Genomic DNA, 23053 nt, shown 5'->3' with positions numbered 1-23053 from the left:
TGTAAACGGGCCAAAGGAGTCGTAGAAACCGTGGAGGGATTAGATGGGAAGCCGAAGACAGGAAGTCCAAGCGCCGACCATCTCGCCTCCGCATATGGTGGTGGCGGGGAAAAGACCGGGAGTTGATCGCAACACTTGTCCCCAACCTTCATGTTCCTCAACAATGCTGCTTCTTTCTGCGGGCTCCAATGCCCAGGGACAATTATCCAACGGCACTACCGATGACTCTCATCACTTTTCACCTTGTTCCTTCAACACAGAAGAGCCAGATCACATCCCTTCCGGTTATCGATTACTCGACCTTGCATTCGGCGCTAACCACACTCTTGCGCTCGCCCAAGTGGCAGAAAGTCAAGAAAACGAGCTGTGGGGCTGCGGAGACGGGAAAGCGGGCCAGCTCGGGCTTGCATATGCAGCAACTACGGTCCTTACTCGACTCGAGTTCGATATACCAGCGGGGTACACTCCACGCTTGATAGCAGCGGCATGGGAGACAAGCTACGTTGTTATTTCGGCCCGAGACAAGCCAGATATCGTCATCTCAATGGGCTCTAACGACTTTGGAGACCTTGGCATCGGGGTGCAAGGAAAGGTGCCTCCGAAAGACTTTCATGTCGTCCAGATGGATGCTTTGGTCGTACGCTCCATCGTGGCTGGCCAGCGCCATGTTCTCGTCTTGCTGGAAAGCGGTGAGGTCATCGGTTGGGGTGCGTCGAGGCATGGCCAACTCGGCAACACAGTCGAAAAACCATGCGTCAATCTACCTACGAATATCCCAGTTGGAACAGGGGTCGTATCTATCGCTGCTGGCCACCATCACACGGTTTTTCTGCACCAATCTGGCGAAGTTACTGGCTGGGGATCGAATCGAAAGCATCAACTTAACTGTCTAAGCGCCATTCGTAACGCGGGAGGAGTACATTGTACCTGGAACGGAAGCTATGTGGTAACGAGCGATGGGTACATCCATTCCACCGGCAACAGCATTCACGGCCAACTCGGGCGTGAACTTGAGGGACACACTCGTGTCCAGCTACCTGGCCACGGGCTGGTCCAAATCGCGTGTGGAAGCGAGCACGTGCTTGCCGTTCTGCGGGGAAAAGACGGCCAGTTTGAAGTGTGGGGGTGGGGCTGGAACGAACACGGGAATATCGGAACTGGTGCCACAGAAGATGTGCGACTTCCTCAAAAACTGTGCTCCTTTGACTCGCATGTGCGCGTTTGGGCTGGGATGGGGACTAGTTGGATTTGTACCTAATTAAAACTTTCGGTTAGGCTATGACATGGTATTGCTCGACGATAAAAGTAGTGCAAATCGTTTCGCGGGGTGGCGATTTTTTGGAGTTCTTCCTCTCGTCACCTGATCGTGACGTTTTTGCCGCATCACCGCCCACATTCCTTCCAGCGCCCCTCCATCGACAAGCCAACTCAAATCGACGCGCTCCAGTGTGTTCTGACGCGGAAAAGGCTCTGGATATCCACACTCCGTGTCTTACATTGTGCCCAGTCTTGCCACTATGAGCACACGGAGAAAGCTTGGCAAGCGCTCTTTCACAGGAAACCACTCGTTACTCCCAGCTGCCGGTCCAGCGCCGACACCGTTCGCCCCGCGACTCCCCACATATACTTTTCTCAAGTGGACATTTGGGAGGGGGAGTGTAGTACGTCGTTTTTGCCGTGCTCTTCTTTCTCTCTTCTCAAACTGAATTAGATATGGAAAATCTGGCCTGCAGTTCTTCTACACACCGCATTCGCGGCCACGATAGTCTACACATGGTATGCCACGGGGGAGACCATTGAGATTCCGGTGCGTGGTGCATTATTTGTCGCACTACTCTGGCTAACACTCGTCAGAACGCAATGCTAACTGTCCTCGGGGTGGTCATTGGTTTCGTCATCTCCTACCGCGCAAGCAGTGGCTATGATCGCTATTGGATGGGGCGCTCAGCGTGGTCAGACGTGATTCGCAACTCACGCACGATGGGGCGGCTGATTTGGTACCATATCCCGCCTCGTTTGACCCCTGGGCCGGGTGAACGCAGCGCCCACGAGTATGCAAAAGTCATGGCTGAGAAACGCATGGCGTTAGATCTCATCGAGGCGTATGTGGTCCTACTCTCCATTTGGCTAGACTGACTGCAGTCCCCAGTTACGCCGTTTCTCTGAAACATCATCTTCGCGGAGAGTTAGGAATCTACTACGACGATTTGTACAACCTCGTCAGACCACTGCATGATGTCCGTCCATATTCCTTTCCCGCTGTGATCTCTCTCTAACGTCTCGTTAGTTTACCGACCCAAATGTTCCCCGTCCAACAATAGCATCAGCTGTTCCACCCACACCTCCGCCAGCTGCCCCTCCGCCCCTCTCCATCCCGACACCCCCGCCTGCTGCTGAATCAGCCTCAAGTTCTGCGATTTCGGCATCGACTGCACAGCCCTCCAAGCCAAACAAGCTCACAAAGCGGCCTCCCAATCCTTCTCAAGTCTCCATCCACCAACCACTCCTCCCCGCGCAAGACCACCGCATCGCCCACCAAGACAGCGTTATGCGGCGCGTCAACCCTGATATTGTGCCGTTCGCGGGTGTTATTTCCGCCGTCACTGGCTGGTTCCGTGGGTTCTGGAAGGAAAACAAGGCGGACATGGACGGTCACCGCCAGCGCGACCGCTCCAGTCGGATGCGTACTTGGAGTGGGCCGATTCACCCCCATGGGCTTGCAGAGTTGGAAGAGTTCCAGAAGGGGGAGAATTTGCCAGAGGAAGTGCTGAGATGTCTGTCCGAATGGATCAGTGTGCTGGAGGAGCGCGGGACCGTCCCTGGCGCGAGTCTGGGGAGTATTTTGGGCGGAATACAGGCGTTTGAAGTGAGCTTGACAAGTGAGTGAAATCACAGTGATTTTTGGCAAATGCTCATTGCGTTCAGCACTGGAGCATATTTTGACCACCCCACTGCCTTTGTATGCGTTTCAAGCACCAATTTTACGACCCTAACAACTTTTAGTGTCTACTCTGTCCACATCCGACACGTCGTTTGGATCTACCTCTTCCTCCTGCCTTTCCAGCTCGTTGGCATGTTCCAATGGCACACTGTTCCCGCCGTCAGTTCTCTTCCTCAAACCCAAATGTTGAGCTCAATTTCTCCCAGGTCATGGTCGGCAGTTTTGTCTACCTCGGATTTGTTGCTGCTGGTGAAGAGATCGAGCAGCCGTTTGGGTACGACGACAACGACCTCGACCTCGACATGTTCTGCCGCGACATCATCCGGCAGGACATACTCTGTCTGAAGCAGGCCCGGTGTCTGAACGCGTGGTTCCCGCCCACAGCGAACATCATCCAGCCAAATACTGAGGGCTTGCTTTCCCCGCCTGATGCGCACCCGCCGGCGGAAGGCTCGGTGTCGACGTTGGCCACTGCTTATGGCGGGAATATGTACCGTGCGTCGCTGGCGAGCCTTTCGGACTCGGTCGACGAGAACGGGGAGATGCCTGATGAGGAGGACGACACGGAGACTGAGGCTGAAGCTGAAGCTGAGGCTCAGCCAAATGGAGGGACGAGCGAGGGAAAGCTGGTGGACGTGTCATGATTATTTATTTAGATTAACGCAGTCATACCCAACATCAAGACACAATAGTAATTCGTATTGGTGCGTTCTCTTTTTTTTTTGTTTGGGTCACGGTGTAATGCTAATACTGGCCATAGAGCAATATAGCCTGAGGAGCGCCGTTCAAAAGTTGATTCAAGCTCAGTTTTCGCTCAGAGAAGCCGATCTGGGGCGTCATGACGCGTTTATTGACACCCCACAGCGGGCCTTGAATTTTGCCATCGCACTTCCTCGTCCGCTTTTCCACCCTTGGCCATTCCTTAGTCGACCGACTCGTCGCCGTTGTGCATCCTCTTAGTTGGTGCGTTCTCTCTTTTGTACCCTGGGTACGATGCTAATGCTCGAGCAGTAAGTATAGGAGCGCCGTCCAAAAGTTTAAGCTCAGTTTTCGTACCTCAGAGAAGCTGATCTGGGGTACATATGATGACGCGTTCACCCCAAAGCGGGCCTCGAATTTACAAGTATCGAACTTGCTCCTTCCTTTCCTTATGAGTCGACCGACTCGTCGCAGTTGTGCATTCTCTCAGTGATCCGCCGGCGTATTGGTGCGCTCTCTCTTTTGTACCCTGGGTACAATGCTAATGCTCGAGCAGTAAGTATAGGAGCGCCGTCCAAAAATTTAAGCCCAGTTTTCGTACCTCAGAGAAGCCGATCTGGGGCATGATGACGCGTTTATTGGCACCCCAAGGCGGGCCTTGAATTTTGCCATCGGTCTTCCTCGTCCGCTTTTCCGCCCTTGTGCTTTCCTTATGAGTTATCCATTCTCTCCGTAATCCGTATTGGTGTGTTCTCTCTTTTGTTTGGGTCACGGTGTAATGCTAATAGTGGCCATCGAGCAGTATAGGAGCACCGTCCAAAAATCCATAGAGTATCGCAGAAGCGGATCTGGGGCATGATGACGAGTTCATTGGCGGGCCTTGAATTTTGCCATCGAACTTCCTCGTCCGCTTTTCCGCCCTTGGCCTTTCCTAGTCGACGGCTCGAGATTAATGGACCCCCATTTGTGGCGACGGACAGCTAGACGCCGTCTGGGGGAAGGTTATTCCTCAAACAAGCCGCTTATCGATGAATCTGTGGAGGCGAGTGACACGCTTCGCGCTCGATTTAGGGCACCTTCAACACGGCCCATCAGCGCCCGTACACACAGAAGTGCAGGCAACAGGCCACATGAGCAGCTGCCCTTGTTCTCCTCGGTTCGTCTGTTTGTTTGCGCATGTTGCCATATCGGGACGGCGGGCGCTTGTGTGGTCTATATAAGCTGGCCCGGGGCGACTCTTCGCTCCAGCACTCTTGCCTTCGCCCCTCATCTCCTGGCTCTACCTCGCTGCTCCGACTGGAGTCATGCTGCTGCTCTGGCCTCTGACTTGAGCCTGGCTCGTCTTTTGGCCTGACCACGACCTCTGTCGTTGTCGCTCTCATCGTATGTCTTGTTGTCGTTGTCGACGTTGATCACGACCTAACCAGCTTGTAGATGTTTTGATCACTGCCTTCTTCGCTTCAGCGCTCTTGCCTTCGCCGATCGCCTTAGGCTCTCATCGACCACTGCCTTGGAGCATGCGTATGGTGCGTGTCCTCTAGCTATGGACCCCCGCCGACACTGACGCCCACTCACAGGCTGTGTTGCTCCCTCTATACTGTGAGTAGGCGGCCAGCTATCCACCCATTTCTTCACAACCACACACACGTACCCACAAACTCCCCTCCCCACGTCCACACCATCAACACGTCCCGCCAACCCGCGGCCGGCCGTCAGTAGCGCGCACCATGGCTTGGAGTAAACACGAGGACCGGCCGCCTTATCCGCCCCACGGAAGGCGGTTCTTGGTCTTCAAGGTGTCTTTAAACTCCAGCCGCGTCGCGAAAACGGTCCGGCCCGGGCACCCGAATCGACAAGGCCCGACTGCCTTAGCGCGGACCGCGGCGGGATCGGATCGGCGCTGTGTGCAGCGACCGTGTGAGATTCCAATGCTACGTGCGGGCGGGGGCTTTTTTCCCAAAGCAAAAAAGCAACAAAAAACGAACAACGGACGTGGGAGGGTAACACCTACTAATTCTATTTCTATCTTCTCTCTATCACGAGTCAATGGATGCTGGCTGACCTACTCACAGACCTTTCCACTCTTGCCTTCGACTTGAGCCTGGCTCGTCTTGCGGCCTGCCTCATCGTATGTCCTTTTGCTCGCCGTCGACGTCGATCACGACCTCACTAGTTTGTAGATGCTTCAAGTTTGATGGGCGCGTGCTGCCCTCGTCTGGTATGTCTGGTATGTCCTCTGGCCATCAACTCCGCCGACACTGACGCCCACTCATAGGCTGTGTTGCTCCCTCTACTGTGAGTAGGCGGCCAGCTATCTACCCATTTCTCCCCCCACACACGAACCACCCTCCCACGCCCACACCATCAACACGTGTGCAGCAAGACCCACCAACCCGTGACCGGCCGTCAGTAGCGCGCACCATGGCTCTGGAGTAAACACGAAGACCGGCCGCCTCATCCGCGCGTCAAACCCGCGGAAGGCGGTTTTTCGGTCTTCAACGTGCCTTTAAACTCCAGCCGCGTGTGAAAGCGGTCCGGCCCGGGGTCCCGAATCGACAAGGCCCGACTGCCTTAGCGCGGACCGCGGCGGGATCGGATCGGCACTGTGCGCAGCGACCGTGTGAGATTCCAATGCTACGTGCGGGCGGGGGGCTCTTTTCCCAAATCAGAACACAACGAAAAAAGGCTACCAAAAAACAACAAAAAAAACAACGGACGTGGGAGGGTAACCGCCTACTATTCTTTTTCTCTCTCTCTCTTCTCTCTCTATCATGAGTTATGGGATGCTGGCTGACCTACTCACAGATCCACCACACCGCTTTCGCTCGCCGCTCGCGACCTTCCCCCCGCTCGGCGCTGCCCTCAAGCGCGTCTTATCCGCAAGAAAGATCTCGGGCAAGACCGTACGTAAGCCGGACCAATTCCGGCGCGGCCGGGGGACGACGCCCGGTCGAGTTCTCGCCCACAGTTGGTTGGACGCCTGGTGCTCTGTCCCTTTTGCAAGACGTCATGCGCGCCCCCCGGCGGCGGCTGTCGAGTTGACGCGGTACCCGAGTCGGAGAGCGTAAGACGGGCGGGCATGGGCATGGGCGGTGGGTGGGAGGTTGGCTCTTGGCGGCTAGTTATTACTTAGTATGGTAGACGTTGCAAAAACTCATTATTTTGTCACAACGACCTGAAGTGAACTGAGCAAGACCTGCGTTGCATAAGGCGATGGAGTTGCTGTGGCGTGCTTTAATGAAATTTTTGCCTCGAGTCGGATAAGTACATTCTCTCAATCGCAATCCCTATCCCTATCTCCTCAGCTTCGATTCCGCCCTCCGACTCGAGTAGACGGAGTCGGGCCTGAGGCATAATGAGGACCGGTTGTTGACAGGACGAAGTGTTGACCTTCTCTATCGGCAAGTCCGCATCCACCCTCGAATCGACGTCTGTCGCCGCACACGCCGATAATCCCGGTCAAGCAGCCTCCCCCGCAATCCCCGAGCCAGCGGCCATGCCCAATCCAAGGGCTCCACAACGCATAAGCCCCAGAACTTGAAGCGAGGGAGGAAACGGACATACCGAGGAAGCACAGTCCGAGTTTGGTCTGGTTGCGGAGCGGGGAGGTTTCGTGGAAGACACTCGAAATGCTTGCAAGCACGGCATGGAAAACAGCATACACGACAGCGGTGACGAAAAGGATTAGGTCAATATCGGGCTCGAGAAAGAGAGGGAGTGGGTTTTGGTACCCTCGCGGCCCCGGTTGCGTGTGAGCTGCCAGTGCGTGAGAAGCCGGGTTTCGACGGCCCAGGCCAATAATTGGGGTGTGCAGTAGGCGATTACCGGGGACGCTTCCGTTGCCCACAACGGCCATTAAAGTCTCGGGAAGGAATCTGCGTGTTTGTTCAGACTTGAAGTTCAAGTTGGGTCGAAAGGTGATGTCATACAGGGCTAGAACCATGGCACAGACGCCTGCTGCAATGCACAAAAACCAGAATATAGCCCTCCGGAGATACTCAGTCAACAAAAAAGCAGGTCAAAAGCACACAAAACGGACCTCCATCCGAGTTTATCCGAAAGAGCGCCTCCAATCACCGGCCAAACTGCTGGTCCCATCTGGACGCGGCTCGACTGAAAAGATACACGAAACTCAGGTTAAACTCACCAAAGGTCCAAGGGAGTAAACACCATAGAAACCACCGCGCTCTGCTCTCGTAGAGATGTCCGTTATGACGCCAGCACCGATTGCCACGGTGCTGGCGGACCCTGCGGCCTGGAAACACCGCAAGAAGAGGAGCACCCAATAGTCGGAAGTCGGTGTCATCGCCAGGCCGACACAAGAGAGTGCGAGGACCACGAGGCAGCTTATGAACATGAGACGACGCCCATATGTGTCAGCGAGTGGGCCCCAAAACATGGGTGCTGAGTAGTCGTGAGTCGTTGCAATGCGCTCGTGAACAGCCTGAGATGCAACTCACAGATGCCTTGAAAGACCATGTTCAGCGTAACCTGCAAAATCGTCAGATGATGGTCCAGGTCGGAGCGTAGGCCGCTCTTACGGTCGAGTTTATGAGCTCCGTAGACTTGTGGAACGCAACAGCAATGGTCAGGATGGCGGGGAAGTATAGATTGGCTGAAAGAGGGCTGGAATGCTCTCATTAGTGTGGGATATACGGGAGGGCAGGACAAAGACGGGCCTGAATAGCGTGCCAGATGCCACCAAGGACACTATGAGCCATTTCTCGCGCCCGGTGTAGATGCTGAACGGCTCTTCTTCATGCTTTTCAGCAGAGGGAGAACTAGCTTCGCGTTTCGTGTCTTGGGTTTCGTCGGCCGCCATGTGCAGTCAGAGAGAATCTCTGTGCCATTATTAGATACAGGGTCGGCAGCGGTTGGATTGGGGGTGAGCGGCCAACTACCGAGAGAGAGATCTCAGATGGAAGTCGGGAACAGGTTGTGAAATCGTGATGACGTGATCTGGGGCGGGTAAAATCGGACCGAGTCCGTTCAGCTTTTTCAAGAAAATTATTATACATGCGTACTACTGTTTTTCGGTTGACTTGAGTGTCTGGGAAACATTACTGTTGGCCTCCACCGTCGTTCCATCAGCTTCATCAGCCGCCTCTTTCTCGTCGATGTTCCCCTCTGCGGTAACGGTGGTCACAGTACCCGTCGCGACCACGTCTGCCACCGCGTTCTCGACTTCCGGCTTCCCATCCTTCCCAGCGCGTATCACCTTGCGCTTGAGGCTGTATTTCTTGAGGAAGAAGACTGCATTACTCATCAGAACAACGCCTGGATGACTACGAACGACTTACTCGCGACGAAACAAACCACCACGATAGGCGTGTCCATTATCCAGATCGCGGAGACGCCCTTGGTGTAGGCACGCAGCACCCGCTGCCGTACAGATTCAGGCTACGCTCATCCAAATCAGACGCCGAAATCAAAACGATCACTGCTGCCTGCCTGTAGATGCTGGATTGCCCTGACGCTGTCCGCCAGGGCTGCGCCGGTAAAGTCGACGCTCAGGCCCTCTATTTTCTTCAGCTCCTTTTGCGCTACGCTCGACCAGACCGTCTGGCCGATCGAAATTCCGACCGTCGAGCCGAGAATCCTACATTTCGGATCAGAATAAGTGCTGATCCGAGCTAGGAAGAGTTACCGAAACAGCCCAAACGTCGTTGAGCTGGTGGCCATGTCCTTGACGGGCATGGCCGCCTGCATCCCGATGAGGGGCGGGAGGAAGAGAAAGCCCAGGCCGAACCCGGCGATGGTGGGGTATACTATTTGCAGCGCACTGCAAAGAATGATGAGCGCGGGCCGGTATGATGATTGGCAACGAACAGCGACGAGCGCTCGTCAAGCATTATCATCAGGCCATATCCTACGGCCATGATGCCCTAAAGTAATGACCGGTCAGGTCAGGAGTATTCTCTGTTCAATGTTGGGAAACACACGTAGCCAAACCACATAATGGGTCTAGGTTTATTCAGATTAGTTTCAATGGAGCGGTCTGCGCCTACCGATAGTCGCCCATCCAACTCACAACGAATCCGCCCAGCGCGGAAGTTACAGAAGAAAGCAGCGAGAAGGGGATGATTCTATGACAAAAACTGAGAGTGTGGAGCGAAGGGGCAGCGTCACGTACAAAACACCAGATTTTGTGGCCGATGCACCTAGAATTTGGAAATATAATGGAAGGTAGTATGCCGCTGCATGATCATTAGGCTCAGGCTCACTCGGAGGAGAGGAGCAGGGCAAAATACCACAGAAAAAGCAGAACGAGTGGAAGAAAACGCTGAAGAATATAATCCCCGTTGTTCTTGTCTAAGGAAATGAGTCAGCGCGAAAGAGGACGATCATTGGAAGATCGCACCTGGAATAACCGCGGCGGTATTATAGGCGACCTGCTGGTCCAGCTCTCGAACCACACACCCGTTATTATTAGCACAAAGCCCACAACAAGCAGCGCAATTGTGGGTGCGCGGTCCCCTGTAGTAGACGTCAGCGAAATTTGAAGACGGAGAACGAAAGTCTGACATCCATCTTCGCTCTGGCTGAACCCAAGGAGCAAACAGACGACTCCCCCGACAAAGAAGAATAGCCCGCCAAAGTCGAATTGCCGTACATGCTCATGGAAGGAGCGACCGTGGTGTGGGTTGAGATTGAGAAAAAAGAATAGCAAGAGCCCGGCGACGCCGCCTGTTGGTCTTGGCGTGAATCAGTATCAGGTCGCGAAATTTGCGATAAGATGGAGTACAGATTGATCCAGAAGGCCCAGCGCCATGAGACATGGTCCGTGAGAGCCTGGAAGAAATATTAAACAGGCGCGGTATCTTGTTTAGGACGCGCACTCCGCCGACCAGTGGTCCAATGACACTATTTTCTCAGATAAATGGTGAGGAAAGGAAAAATGAAGGAAGATTACCCCGCTATGCCCCACATGGCGCCGATAAATGAGCCATATTTGCCGCGGCTGTTAATATTGTAAGGGCGGGATGGGAAGGCTATGGTCCGGGCGCATACTCCTCAAGGCTGACAATATCTCCGATGACGATTTGTACCATCTGTTGGATACCTAGGCAAGGATTCGAGTCATCGACGACCTGATGACAAATGATTCCCATACCTCCCCCTCCGATTCCTTGAACCGCCCGAGCTATTATTAGCCAGGTCATCGTCTTCGCCGCCCCACACAGGGCCGAGCCAACCTGAATCGATATGAGCTGAGCTGGTGAACGGAGATACAGTTGCGCACAAGGAATATGACAATTGAAGGATATAAAACTTTCTTCCTGGTTTATGGTTTTTAACTGGAGACTAATCGCATCGACCTGGACGCACCTCGAGAACAAGTCACTCAGTTTACCGTAAGCGGGGCTGAATGCTGCTGCAGCAATCAAGTAGGCACTGCAACGACATTCCATCGAAGTTTGAGCCTCGTCGAGGCGAAAACGCACCTCCCCACCCAAGAATACGATTTTCCGCCGCCCAGTTGCGCGACGATAGTCGGTAGTGCCGTCGCAACGCTTTGTTTTCGTTTGTTACTACGCGCTGACTGACAAGGGAAGCCTACATCGTCTGGTCTAGCGCAGCCTTGAGCGGTCGACATCAGCAGACATACGAGTCACAAAAAGATAGCCTAAACACACCAAGAATGCTGTCATCATGAGCGCGATGAAGACAAGGGGGAGGTTGTTATGCGGGAGGTGCTGTTCATCGTCCTCTTTGGATTGTTTCGTCTTCCTGTCTGGCGCAGAGACGGGCGTCTCTTGGTCAGCCGCATCGACGGCCATGAAGGGAGGAGGCAAGCGACCACCGGAACCCGGCTTAAGCTTCCGCAAAAACTTCGCCGCGGCGTCCAAGTGGCTGACTCAGACGCAAGAATTCGAAAAACATTTCGCCGATGGCGTCATGTACGATTGCCAAGATGCTCTGGTTCAAGTTTCAGGATCTGAAGCCTCGTATGTAACCCGACAAGAGCTCATAAGTAATGGCAATGTCAACAAGATAGCCCAGCGACAACTCTAGGTCCATCCTTCCGCACTGATCAAGCATCATCAAGTCTCTTTGCCACTTGCTCCGTCTGTCAAATCTCAGGAATCGCAATCCCTCCCACCAAAGCCGCACATCGGCGACTTGACTCAGTTGACGAGGCCGTCTCAGGATAACCAGCCAGCTTGTCCAGAAGGCAATCCGTCAAAACCCTAACTTCGGGTCCGAGAGACCGCATCAAGGGACCGACAAACAGGAGAATCCCAGCGTCGACGACAGCATTCGCGCCATCGGGAGAGTACTCCACAACTGAGATCAAAAGACGAAGGTAGCGAGTGACGTTCACAAGTCTCCCACTTGTGACACTGGAGAAGAATAAGCAAAACAATCGTAGCGGAAGGCGGATGAACAGACCAGCCATGAACGAGTTGCGAGCACAGACCCTCCCGCAAGACATCACCTGGTGTCAAATCGTCGAGGTTGGCGACGGCCGCCAGTTGCTCGATTTTGGCGCGGAGGGCTGAGAACGATGACCATGGCTTCTGCCAACCTACGTTAGTTACAGATCAGATATAACGATGGCCGATTTACTTTCTCGGAAATGAAGTAAACTGCTACGCGGTATTTTCGACTCGCAGGGAAGCCTTTCATTTGTCGGTATTTGAGCTTGATTGGGAGTAGCGGTGGTATGTAGTCTGTGCTGCCTAAAAGTATGAAGGTCAGCGAAATCACCCGTATACTGCTCTAAAACGCACCGAGATCCTTTATAAGAGACTCCATCTTCCTCCGAATTTGCCATTGCGTGAGAATGGTGACAGCGTTCCGAGCCGCAAAAACAACCAAGGGAACGAGAAAGCAGAGAGCCAGCAGCGGCCATAGAACAGTCATGGCGACAACGGTACCCAGCTTATTGTGAGCAGCAGGAATCCGAGCCAAGCGAAAGAACGCATAGGCCAGGGCGGCCGTTATAGCGCAGACCATTACTGTTGCTATAATGCGGATAAGACGGAGGTACATAAGAATGCCATTCCGCCTTTCTTCATGGTGAAGGAAACGAAATACGTGCCCGGTAGAAGACGGGTCATGCTTGCTCCACGTCTTTTCTTCCACCATCTCTTGCCGCTGCTTCACGGAGATGCCTTGGGTCAACGGCAGCAAATAGTCTGCGAGCGGAAAAGATGTTGCGAGGAGGGGAAAAGAGTAGTGTCGGAGAGAGACGACATGGAAAAGAAGTCGCGCATACCAGAAGCAGTTGCTGGATGCAATGCTGTGAAAAAAAAATCAGCTACGAGTAAATTGGGAGACCTGATTGATAACTCACATTGGTCTTCCGAATGTCGAGTGGTTGGGAACACGAAGCTCAGATGTGATCCAAGCGCAAAGAATAGTGTGTGGTCGGGGAGGAATTTGGAGTCCCATGGATGTCGAGTGCGCTGAATGGTCACAACATCCGACGCCCGCATCGAAAAACTCGGAAAGTGTTTCCCGAGCCGCTCAATTTTGATGTCGTAGAATAGAGGCATGGCATTGGGACTGGCGTTGAGCGGGTTATATGCGAGACGGAGGATGATGAACTGGTGCTTCAGCAATGTGTCGTTTTCTGCCCACCAAGCCATATCGGTGACAACCGCGTTTTGTACCCATATGCTAGCCGCCTGACTCCAAGCGCAGAAGTCGTTGACGGCCATTGAGCCTTCAGGAATCGGTTTAGTATCCTGCAGGGTGAACTCCTCCTGGGGAGTGTGTGGCAGGCTCATAGTGGAGGAGCCTAGCTAAACTCGTCTTAGAAGAGCAGTTAACCTGTCACAGCATTGACGCACCGGAATCTTCTAACCCTGCCTGTCAAGCTGTGCCAGTACCTCCGCTCAAAGCAAAGGCACGCTTGCCCAACTTATCTGAAACTTGAACGCATGAAGAGAGAGAGAGAGTAGTGACATCTGATTTCCCATCAATTGTGAGCATACTTCGTCAGCGCTGAGTTGGCCTCAACTTTTAAGCGTTAAACCTTGGTTCAACTGCCTATGCATGGCCATGATGGACATCTGAGATGCGTTCAAGAGGCGTTAACGAACGTGCATGTGATCACGTGTCTACAACCACGACTACCAGTAACCATGAGCACGATCGTCTTTCTGGGAGCACCACCTGCGTCAGATGTCCACCGACCGTTGGGGGATTATGAATGGCGAACTGCATCGTCTACTGTTGTAAACCCCTCAAAGTCGACAGTGACTCGACAACACTCTATGTATCTGACGGCGCAACAACTCGATGAGCTTCCTCCTGCGACACTCGAAGCTGTCAGCAGGAGAATTTCTCTAGTATATCAGAATGTTATATTCAATGATGCAGACGAGGATGACGGTGAAGAGGACAAATCAGGTTCGTGTTCTTCTGTTGAGCGTACTGAGTGCCGCGACTGAAGCACTGCAGAGACATTCATAACATGGCCACCAACGGCCCCTTATGGGTCTCAAAGCCAGAGCGGAGACGAAACTCATGCCCCAGGCCAGATACCTTCGTTTTTGGATGTGTCCAAGTCGATAGCGCCGGTCTTGGAATCCCAGTTTGAGACACAGATGGAAGAATCCCAGTCGTATGACAACTCTGGGGGAGAGTCAATCGCGCGTTTCCCCGAGTTCCACTTTTCGCTCAATGCACTCACTTCTTTGTCTGCGCTGGCAAAGGCAAACGGCAAAGGGAGCAACGTCAAGGTGTCGATGTTATTGGCGGTTTTGGAGGTTGACGGACCAGATACGTTTCGCTTCAAGAAGGGAAAGGATGCAGGCAAGGAGTCATTTGTGCTGAAGATGATCTTGGGTGATGAGGAGGGAAATGTCTGCAAGCTGACGGCATGGAGGGAGGTAGCAGAAGACTGGGGTGGGTGTGGTTCTGACATCGGTGCGAAACGAGGAGACGTTCTTCTGCTGACTGGTCAGTCCTGTTTTTTTTCCCGTTCATCTCGGGGAACGTTCATTGCTTTCCGAAGATGTTATGGCTGGCCACGAGCCCGCCACTGCTGTTACGCTGACAGCCTCTCCATGGCATAAACCAAAGCTTGAGATTTGTTATCGGACCATGCCCTATTTGCATGAAGACCACCGACTTCGGCCAGATCTGCGATTGGGCGCGAGTGACGCTTGTGTGCGAAAAGTCGCTGCGGTGGTTACATGGTTCGAGAATATGGCTGGGCTGCCCGCGCAATGACTTGTGAACCTTTCGCCGTTTGAATTTTTGTCCCTTCTTGATCATGTGTTGATTGTCAGGTTTCGGGCCGACTAGTTGACCATCTTGCTGATCGTCATTGGTCTAACCGTAACTGCACGGGCTCCCACCTGTATATCACACGTCGTCGTCGCGCGGAAGACTCGCTCAGGTATATATACCTCGCTCAGCTTCCATGCTGCTCAAAGCCGACTTGCCGGTGGCCGTCGATGGAAGTGCCCCCTGGCATCAAGTATCTCGCAAGAGCATTACCGGTTGCGCTTTTGCCTTGCGCTCTCGCATTTGCCAGTCTTTTGCGTGTCGACTTACCTCTCGGGGCTCGCATTCTCCTCTCCCTCCTCGCCAACCCGCTCAGCCTATTCGTCTCCGATTGGTATCAGCAATTTCATGAAGCCCGGCATGCAAGCTCTCGTGGGGCAGAGCTGATTCCGGTCGTCCGCGACTCTCGTCCATTCGGACTGGGCACGTTGGCGAAGCTGAGGGAAAGCTTTAGGTCAGGGTATCCTGGTATGTCGCCCGAGCCGCCCGATTCTTAACTAAGGCCACGTATCGGAAGGCGATTTCATAGAGGGTTGGCGTGAAGAATATGGTCATACATTCATGACCAAAATCTTCTTCGATCGAGTGGTACGTTGAGGGCAATAGATTCTGGGTCTTCAAGTGGCTTAGTTTGCGGCAGATAACTACCACTGAGCCGGGTCATGTCAAAGCTATTTTGGCCACAGATTTCGACAACTTTTGGAAGGGACCGCAGGAAGCGCAGATGAGCCAGTCGCTTCTTGGCTATGGTACGCGATTATGGACCAACTAATGCCGGTGCTGAAACTCCACCAGGTATTTTCAATACCGATGGTATGTTACCGGCTTGGCCTCATGTCTGGAGTCTGACACCCACAAGACGAGCTGTGGAAATTCCATCGGAGCATTACTCGCCCTTTTTTCAGTCGAGGTGAGTAGCGCATGTCCCCCATTTTGTCGTGTTCTAACACGCTCCTCACAAGAACGAATCAGCGATTTCGACATTTTTAACCACCACTCCCTCGCTGCGCTTGAACTCCTCAAGACCCGTTTGGCCAACGGCTATGCAGTCGACTTTCAGGATCTCGTCTCCCGATTTACCCTCGACTCCGCCACCTCCTACCTATTCGGCAAATCCATCGACTCCATGTCCGCTGGCTTACCGTACCCGTTCTCGTCCCCACTTGCCGACTCGGGAGCTTTTGTTAACCACCCTTCCACGACTTACGTCCGCTCTTTCGTACAGAGCCAGCTGATGACACTGGAGCGTGCGGCGCTGCAAAAGCGATGGCCGTTGTTTGAATTCTGGAAGGACCGCATCAAGCCTCATCGGAAGGTCGTTGACGAGTTCATTGAGCCTATTTTGAACGAGGCATTAGAAAAGAAGCGACGGAGGAAAGAGACGGCCGCAAATGGAAAGACAGTTGAAGAGAGTGGGGAGGAGGAAACATTTTTGAGCCATTTGGTTGAAGCAACGGACAGTGCGTCTTTCATTGCGTTAGTCAGTTTGATTCCTCACAGCTTTTATAGATAAAGAGATCATTCGTGACTCGATTTTCAACATTTTAATCGCCGGCAGAGACACGGTAAGCGGAGCATTCGATCACATTGGACCAACACTGAAGCTCGAACAGACGGCCGCAACGCTAACGTTTGCCATCTATATGCTTGCCGAACACCCGGAGATTCTCGCCAAACTCCGAGCCGAGATCACTGAGGTCATCGGAAGCTCCCGAATGCCGACATACGAAGATTTCCGCCACATGAAATATTTGCGGGCATTCTTGAACGAGACTTTACGCCTATATCCCCCGGTGTACGTTGTCTACTCTCCCAAATTGCAGGGTTCATAACGACTTCTAACAGTCCGTTTGATTCGCGGTTTGTCCCACCTTCTAGATTTAGAACGGAATTTCTTATGAGCCACTCACAGCGCATCGAAGCAAGCGACGGTGTTCAATGCTACACGACCTGGGGAAAAGACACTCTTTGTGCCAGCAAAAACTAGGTAAGCATTGCCAACGCACGATCAATCAAGATTCACTCGCCCACAGAGTCCGCTATAGTGTTTTTGTGATGCACCGCCGCACCGACCTCTGGGGACCAGATGGTGTGTTCCCAGATAATCTAGTCTCGGATTGTTCTTGACCGTTTGATTAGCGCTTCAATTTGACCCTGATCGGTTCTTGGACGAACGAGTGAGGAAATACTTGACGCCAAACCCATTCATTTTCCTTCCGTTCAATGGCGGTATGTCCCGATAACACCCATCTCCAATATACTGACAGTAAGCCGACAGGTCCTCGAATATGCCTTGGTCAACAGGTGAGGCTCCATCGAGACCGGTATTATTGGTTGTTGACCATATCAACCAGTTTGCCTACCACGAAGCGTCGTTCTTCCTCGTCCGCCTTCTGCAGAGCTTCACCAACATCAGTCTTGCACCGGACGCTCAACCCGAGGAATCCAAGCCGCCAGAGAGCTGGAAAATGCGCCCGGGCACGCAAGCGAACGAGAAAATCCAGCTTGGTCTGCACCTGACGATGTATTCCAAGGTGCGCTTCCGCCCTGTGGCTATTCGACTTATATCAGCCTGACTTATTTTTCGCTAGGGTGGCTTGTGGGTACGGATGGACAGACTTGCCCCAGAGACCAACTCGGAAATTGCATGAGACGCAGCCCACCACCATATGCATTCAAGTTCCTTAAGACACGTGTACATTACTAATTTGACATCTTCATCCTTTGCTTCAGCACTATATATGCATTGAGCCCACAGGCTCCCACTGACCATATCTGTTCCGAAACGAGCCTGGGTCTCTTTCAATGCGCAACTTCAAGTTCGATCTGTGCTGCTTGTGGAGTTGCCATAGCTTCAATTCAACTTGGGGCTCCAGACACGGCTGTGAGCCATCCTGCTTCGGCCACCATGAAAGCTGCACTTCGAAACACTCCACTCGCTCCCGCCCACTCCGAGATTCCACGAACTCGAAAAACTTCTGGTGGTCGAATGACAATTGAGTAGCGCAGCTGAACGTATGGAGGTCTGGGACAAGGATATGTGTGACCCGATTTGAGGTCTGTGTGTCTGTGGGAAGTTCTTTGGGAAAGACTGTTTCCGTGAGTCGGCTCATGAGCTCATTGGTGAGAATTGTCGTGGTAGGCTCGGAGTCCCTCAGGGCAAGCTGATCAGAGAATGCGAGCGTTTGCAGGCGAGGAAGTTCGGTTAGTGCGGAAAGCAGCTCCAGCTCACTGAGGAACATATGGCGAACGTCAAGAGTATGGAGATGTGCGTTGAAATGCGATCGTCCAGCTAGCGCGCGAATGGTGGCATCAGGCCATGGTACAACAGCAGTGGGATAGCCAGTGCACTTGAGCACTAACTCGCGGAGAGACCGCAAGGTGATAGAGGAGAGCAATACATTGAGAAGCTTCACACAAGCATATAGTTCGTCGGACTCGAAGCAATGAGTATCAACGGAGGCCCAAAGCTTTGTGATCTCGGATGAGGAATGGAAGTTTATGTTTGCGTGGCGATCGAAATCTGCTGCGAGGGAAATATAGGCCGCACCCGAAAGTCTGGGCAGACAATCCAAAGCAAGATGAAGCGTGCTTGGAACAACATTTTTATATAGGACGTGTTCGAGTTGCTCCAGCGGGAGCTGTTGCAAGGACGTCTCTCCGGAAAAAGCTACCGCCCTCAACTTTTGAGCATCTCGAAAAACAGAAAAAGTGTCGATTGTCCACCGGTCTTTGCCGTGACGGCGGTCTTTGATTTCGAGACTTTTGAGGCTAGCCATTTGTTTGTGAAAGCCGAAAGCAAGCATAGTTGGTCCGGGACAGGTGAGAGAGGCAGTCCTCCAGCGATGACACGTGGCACCGAGCATGGAAAGTGCCTGAGCAGCCTCCTCCGCCAGGGTGGGCGACACATAATGCACAATCTTGACATGGAGTAACGATTCTTGCGACCGTTCGAGCCCGAGTTTGAGCAATTCGAGGGCCTGTTGGCTTCCTCGGGGATCCTTTGCACCCCATTCTGAGCAGACGATGGAGAATTCTGTCCACAACTCGGCAGTATCCATGACAACGTGGTGCCATCGAAAGCAGACTTGCGAGAGAGTAAGCAGCGGGGCGAATGCAAGTCGCAGGAGCATAGGAGAGCAGGCTTTGAACCGTGGCTCGACACATGGTATCAGGTTGCGCTCGAGGGTAACTGGAACGTCGGCAAAGGTTGTCCAAACGCAACGGAAGATGTTGACCAGAATCTCCGTAGGCAATTGGTGGATGGGGGAGTATAGACTCTTTGCAGCGTCATGGATCGGCTCCAACCAATAACGAAGAGCATTAAGCTGTTTAATTCGACTCTCCAGCCTCCTCATCTCGCCGGCTCCGAGGTCGACCAGCCGTCTCTGGCATTGTGTTATCTCATCGTCGTATGTCCTCATTTCAGTGGTGATTGCTTCAAGATCGTCGGAGAGACTTTCTGGGGGAGACAAGTTGCTTCGGCATAGCTCATAGAGGGACGAGAGATAGATGGGGTCTTGGACAAATCGAGAGGTCGACATGTGTGACCCACATCAAGTTACGCGGCTTCTTACCGGCATAGACCGTGAGTAGTAGTAGAGTACTCGTCCGAGTCTTGTTGAAGTCTAGTCGAATACGAACGCCAGCCATTCAAGTTTTTCGAGTGTTAAAAAAGCTGAAGTTGGTCTTCTTGGATGGCAATTTCTATGTCGTCATGATCAGCGACCGCGGATAGGCAATAGGTTTGCATTCCGAAAAGTTCGCGCGCAAGGCATTTACAACAAGAAGTGGTACTTACAAGATGATCAAGGTGCTACAAGTTACTTTAGTGCTCACACATGTTAAAACTCAACGCGACTGTGCCCTCCCTTGCTTTTAGGAACACCTTCCGCTCGGCCATGAGTCTGGTTCTTACCTCATGCGCCTCACGACGGCCCAAATACCGTCCTCCCTCAACCTGCTCTAGTTCAGCGGAAATTGCTTGGATGAGCTCAAGCGGCAGGCGCGACACTAAAGAGCGCGGATCTTGTTGTGCTTCCAACAGCGCGCGCAGCGCCCATTCGCTTTGTTGGGGAGGCACGGTTGTGGCCGATGGGACCGGTTTGATGGAAGGATCGACAAGAAATACTGCAAGAATTTTTCGATGACCAGGGCGGGTAGGGTCTTTGAGACTGAACGGTGCAACCTTGTGTTGGTAGATGTTGGGCCATGCTAACACACGCCCAGATTTCGTCTCCTACATCAAGACCAATGACTAATTTGCGGAGTAATGAGAAAGCAGACGCACGATTGAACCCAAACTTTGAAGACAATGTGTCTCCCTGTTAATGGTTGAGCGCAAGAGACAGCGAGTCAAAGAACATCCAACTGACCGCTCCATACCATACAGAACTTTTGAACATAATTCGTCGTCTTGCTCGTGATAAACAGGAGGACTAGTCGTAACCCGGAATTCCAGTCTTGATTCAGTGATGTTGTCCTCGTCATAATACTACAGGGCAATGAGTCTCGTGAAACTCCGTCATGTAGGTGACTGACATATATTGCTGAAGCCACGATGCGTTCATTTAGCATGCCTGGATGCCGTTAGCAAATATATGTACGACGGAATAAAAAAATGTCTGGCCTTCGACATGCCAGCTACCACCCGCATACTCCTTGTTCTCTGGCGTCAAATGGATGTTTGCAAGTTTGACAATGCACTGAATAGTCTTGCCCCGCAGCGAGTAAGGAACAAAAGTCCTCTTCAACGCGCCGTTATCTTCCTCATGTGCCTCGGGAAGTATCTCTATAGCATCAAGATATTGGTCGTTGGTCTCAAATTCTCCGCGGTCACGCATTCCGCTGGCCCAAATGCACGGCACCCGCAGTCCAACGTACTTGCGGTCAAACCCGATGAAAGTCCCAAAGCCATATTTCACCTTGATACGGCCCGAACCACCAGGGACCTCGTCTTTTTGCCATTCGCGCAGCAAGTCTTGTTCGGAGCCGTTTATTTGACTCAATACCCGCTCGAAAAGGGGAACGAATGCCCCGATGGCCTGCTCAATTACGCAGTAAAGCTGTTGATGGGTTGTCGGGTGCAGGTTGTTGATGTACGGAGAAACAAGACGGGCTTCAGCAACGCCATCAGGCTTATTTGACGAAATGGCAAAGTCGGATGGGAGCCAAGAGTACTTTTCCGACAAGCAGTGCGCATTAATGTCGTCCGAGAGCCATATTTTCCACGATTTTTCGTAAGGAACGGCCACTGTCGTGTTTGTTGTTGAAGCAATGGTTCGGCCGTACATGATGGGATAGAGAGAGGGGTGAACAAGATCAAGAACTTGGTCGTGGGACCCCGGATGCCAGTCTTTTTCACTGTCAGGAATATCTTCGAGTTTGGCAACTTCAGTTCGCAACAGTTGAGCAAGGTCATCGGTGATGAGCTTGTCAGAATACCATATTGCGTCAAACGGACCAGCCTAGTGGGATTAAAGGATACCCAGAAAGAAGACAAAGACATACCTCGAGCCCGAGTGGATTATTTGCTAGCTCAGAGTACGCAGCCAACTCCGTCAAGGTGAAGTTGATCTTGAAATTTGTTCAAGCCCCAAACGACGAGAACAGACCGGGTTTCACCATATTTTTCGTCAATTTTTCGTATTTAGGAAGAGTTATTTGTTGCTCCGTCGCTTCTTCACGCCATTTCTCCATTATCGTCGCGTCCTTGGCCTTTCGACGCCAGTCGGGTTTGCTTCGAATCGCCCAAGAAAGTGCGTACATTCGGAGTTCTGCCAGCTTAAAACAAAAAAGTTTCAATCAGAGAACTTGTAGTGGAAACGTCAAGGCACATACTGTACGTGGAGGAGGACCCCAGCAGGTTTCTCCGCGAGATGACTCTTCCGAGGTTCCAAAGGCAACAAAGGGGAGCGGAAAAGTCCAGCTCGGCTTGACAATGGGTTGTTCGAATTCGGCCGTCTGGCGATATGATCTTTCTAGAATCGCTGCAAATTTCGCATCATGCTCCTGGCCCGAGGCCATGGTGGTCTGAAGGAAAGAATTTGACGCTTACGTCAGCCGCCTGATGGGTGTCGAATGCAGTCTCGAGACTCGAATAGGTTCAAAAACTTCATATGCACTTGTACTAGTCAGCTTTGTGTGTGTGCAATAATCGATGATGAGAAACGACCTACCCCAGTTGAGCCGTTCTGCACTCAGTTTTGATGCCTCCTTGGCTTTATCAAGTATTATTTTATTGTTAGAGAGGCCTTCGAGGCTTCCAGTGAGCCAAGGAGCTTTGAGAGCCACCATTGACACCTACGACTCTAAGCTACGAGTTCTTTCGCTTCTCCAAGCTCTTGTGGAAAGCCGCTCTCCACACGAGCGTTAACAGGGCAGACAGAACTCCATATGGCGGAAATAGCCAGCTCAGACGCCACGACCAGCCTGAGTCACGTTTTAGCACTCGTACCAGCTCATTAACGTGTCCTTCAAGATCTTCAGGTGACCCAGAGTTGTCGACAACGTGATCTGCATACAATATCTTGTCCGTTATGGGAAGTTGCGAGTTGAGTCGGGCGGATGCGTCTTCCGCAGAAGAGTTGTCCCGTTTCATCAGCCTCTCTAGTTGCACCTCCGGAGAGCTACATACCGTTTAGTTAGCGGTATGACATTTGGAGGTACACTCCTCACCAGAATACAACCACGATTTTGCCATAGAACCTCCACAACCCGCTCTCGATTAGCAGCGGCACATCAAGCACACAGAACCTCCTTCCTGACAGCCAATTCTTCACAACCTCCCACAACATCGCGCGTCTTACAGCCGGGTGAACGATGGAATTCAGCTTGCGTCGCTTGGCCTCGTCATTGAAGATGATAGAGCCGAGTTTCTTGCGGTCTAACGAGCCATCGGGGAAGAGAATATCTTGTCCAAAGAAAGCCACTATCTTCCGCAGCCCAGTCGTGCCTGGCGCAACGACTTGACGCGCCAAAACATCGGCGTCGATGAGAGGAATGCCTTTCGCTTTGAGGAGGTTTGATACTGATGATTTGCCGGTCGCGATACCTCCCGTAAGTCCGACGACTGGAAGTAAAATGCATAAGTGCATGATATTTGCACGAAACCGCGTTCACCAAGCATGAGAGTTGTGAATGAACCTTTGACGTGTCACTTTTTTGATG

General features: G+C 52.5%; 8 protein-coding genes across 8 annotated transcripts; 3 read left to right on the top strand and 5 right to left on the bottom strand.

Annotated features, from left to right (window-relative positions):
* Positions 1–544: 544 nt before the first annotated feature.
* Positions 545–3585, top strand: MIND_00670600 (uncharacterized protein; the record flags this gene model as incomplete). Its single annotated transcript, XM_037363423.1, has 10 exons — positions 545–1213; positions 1406–1446; positions 1508–1661; positions 1712–1807; positions 1855–2102; positions 2150–2237; positions 2288–2879; positions 2926–2959; positions 3004–3100; positions 3148–3585. 10 exons carry the CDS (start codon positions 545–547, stop codon positions 3583–3585), a joined length of 2457 nt encoding a protein of 818 aa, XP_037219067.1.
* A 3356-nt stretch (positions 3586–6941) lies between these two features.
* MIND_00670500 (MFS domain-containing protein) lies at positions 6942–8462 on the bottom strand (the record flags this gene model as incomplete). Its single annotated transcript, XM_037363422.1, has 6 exons — positions 6942–7626; positions 7680–7738; positions 7788–8044; positions 8101–8131; positions 8182–8274; positions 8316–8462. 6 exons carry the CDS (start codon positions 8460–8462, stop codon positions 6942–6944), a joined length of 1272 nt encoding a protein of 423 aa, XP_037219066.1.
* A 201-nt stretch (positions 8463–8663) lies between these two features.
* Positions 8664–11436, bottom strand: MIND_00670400 (Membrane transporter; the record flags this gene model as incomplete). The annotated part of the gene is made up of 20 exons (XM_037363421.1): positions 11278–11436; positions 11202–11221; positions 11086–11154; positions 10970–11035; positions 10884–10920; positions 10755–10836; positions 10652–10703; positions 10554–10601; positions 10480–10504; positions 10386–10432; positions 10166–10335; positions 10002–10117; positions 9774–9952; positions 9649–9726; positions 9583–9604; positions 9470–9525; positions 9288–9422; positions 9062–9239; positions 8941–9022; positions 8664–8893 (listed from the first exon to the last, which is right to left on the bottom strand). The coding sequence occupies exons 1-20, from the start codon at positions 11419–11421 to the stop codon at positions 8664–8666; spliced, it is 1836 nt and encodes a 611-aa protein (XP_037219065.1). The 5' UTR covers positions 11422–11436.
* A 278-nt stretch (positions 11437–11714) lies between these two features.
* Positions 11715–13377, bottom strand: MIND_00670300 (uncharacterized protein; the record flags this gene model as incomplete). Its single annotated transcript, XM_037363420.1, has 6 exons — positions 11715–11985; positions 12035–12162; positions 12212–12324; positions 12376–12783; positions 12864–12887; positions 12942–13377. 6 exons carry the CDS (start codon positions 13375–13377, stop codon positions 11715–11717), a joined length of 1380 nt encoding a protein of 459 aa, XP_037219064.1.
* Positions 13378–13734: 357 nt separating this feature from the next.
* Positions 13735–14827, top strand: MIND_00670200 (uncharacterized protein; the record flags this gene model as incomplete). Its single annotated transcript, XM_037363419.1, has 3 exons — positions 13735–14002; positions 14054–14554; positions 14610–14827. 3 exons carry the CDS (start codon positions 13735–13737, stop codon positions 14825–14827), a joined length of 987 nt encoding a protein of 328 aa, XP_037219063.1.
* Positions 14828–15054: 227 nt separating this feature from the next.
* Positions 15055–17535, top strand: MIND_00670100 (uncharacterized protein; the record flags this gene model as incomplete). The annotated part of the gene is made up of 15 exons (XM_037363418.1): positions 15055–15352; positions 15402–15472; positions 15525–15633; positions 15680–15697; positions 15744–15794; positions 15847–16344; positions 16394–16449; positions 16498–16679; positions 16730–16744; positions 16797–16871; positions 16918–16973; positions 17024–17113; positions 17163–17188; positions 17239–17418; positions 17476–17535. 15 exons carry the CDS (start codon positions 15055–15057, stop codon positions 17533–17535), a joined length of 1785 nt encoding a protein of 594 aa, XP_037219062.1.
* Positions 17536–19712: 2177 nt separating this feature from the next.
* On the bottom strand, positions 19713–21910 carry MIND_00670000 (uncharacterized protein; the record flags this gene model as incomplete). Its single annotated transcript, XM_037363417.1, has 8 exons — positions 19713–20123; positions 20175–20208; positions 20260–20378; positions 20426–20463; positions 20514–21351; positions 21395–21460; positions 21509–21667; positions 21725–21910. The coding sequence occupies 8 exons, from the start codon at positions 21908–21910 to the stop codon at positions 19713–19715; spliced, it is 1851 nt and encodes a 616-aa protein (XP_037219061.1).
* Positions 21911–22199: 289 nt separating this feature from the next.
* On the bottom strand, positions 22200–23027 carry MIND_00669900 (CoaE-domain-containing protein; the record flags this gene model as incomplete). Its single annotated transcript, XM_037363416.1, has 3 exons — positions 23006–23027; positions 22562–22955; positions 22200–22512 (listed from the first exon to the last, which is right to left on the bottom strand). Exons 1-3 carry the CDS (start codon positions 23010–23012, stop codon positions 22200–22202), a joined length of 714 nt encoding a protein of 237 aa, XP_037219060.1. The 5' UTR covers positions 23013–23027.
* Between the last annotated feature and the right edge of the window lie 26 nt (positions 23028–23053).

This window comes from Mycena indigotica, assembly GCF_014461135.1.
Source record: "Mycena indigotica strain 171206Taipei chromosome Unknown Mind.scaff0006, whole genome shotgun sequence".
In the NCBI taxonomy this organism is placed as follows: Eukaryota; Fungi; Basidiomycota; class Agaricomycetes; order Agaricales; family Mycenaceae; genus Mycena; species Mycena indigotica.
The sequence above is the reverse complement of the archived record's forward strand: the minus strand, read 5'-3'. Positions and strand labels throughout refer to the sequence as shown.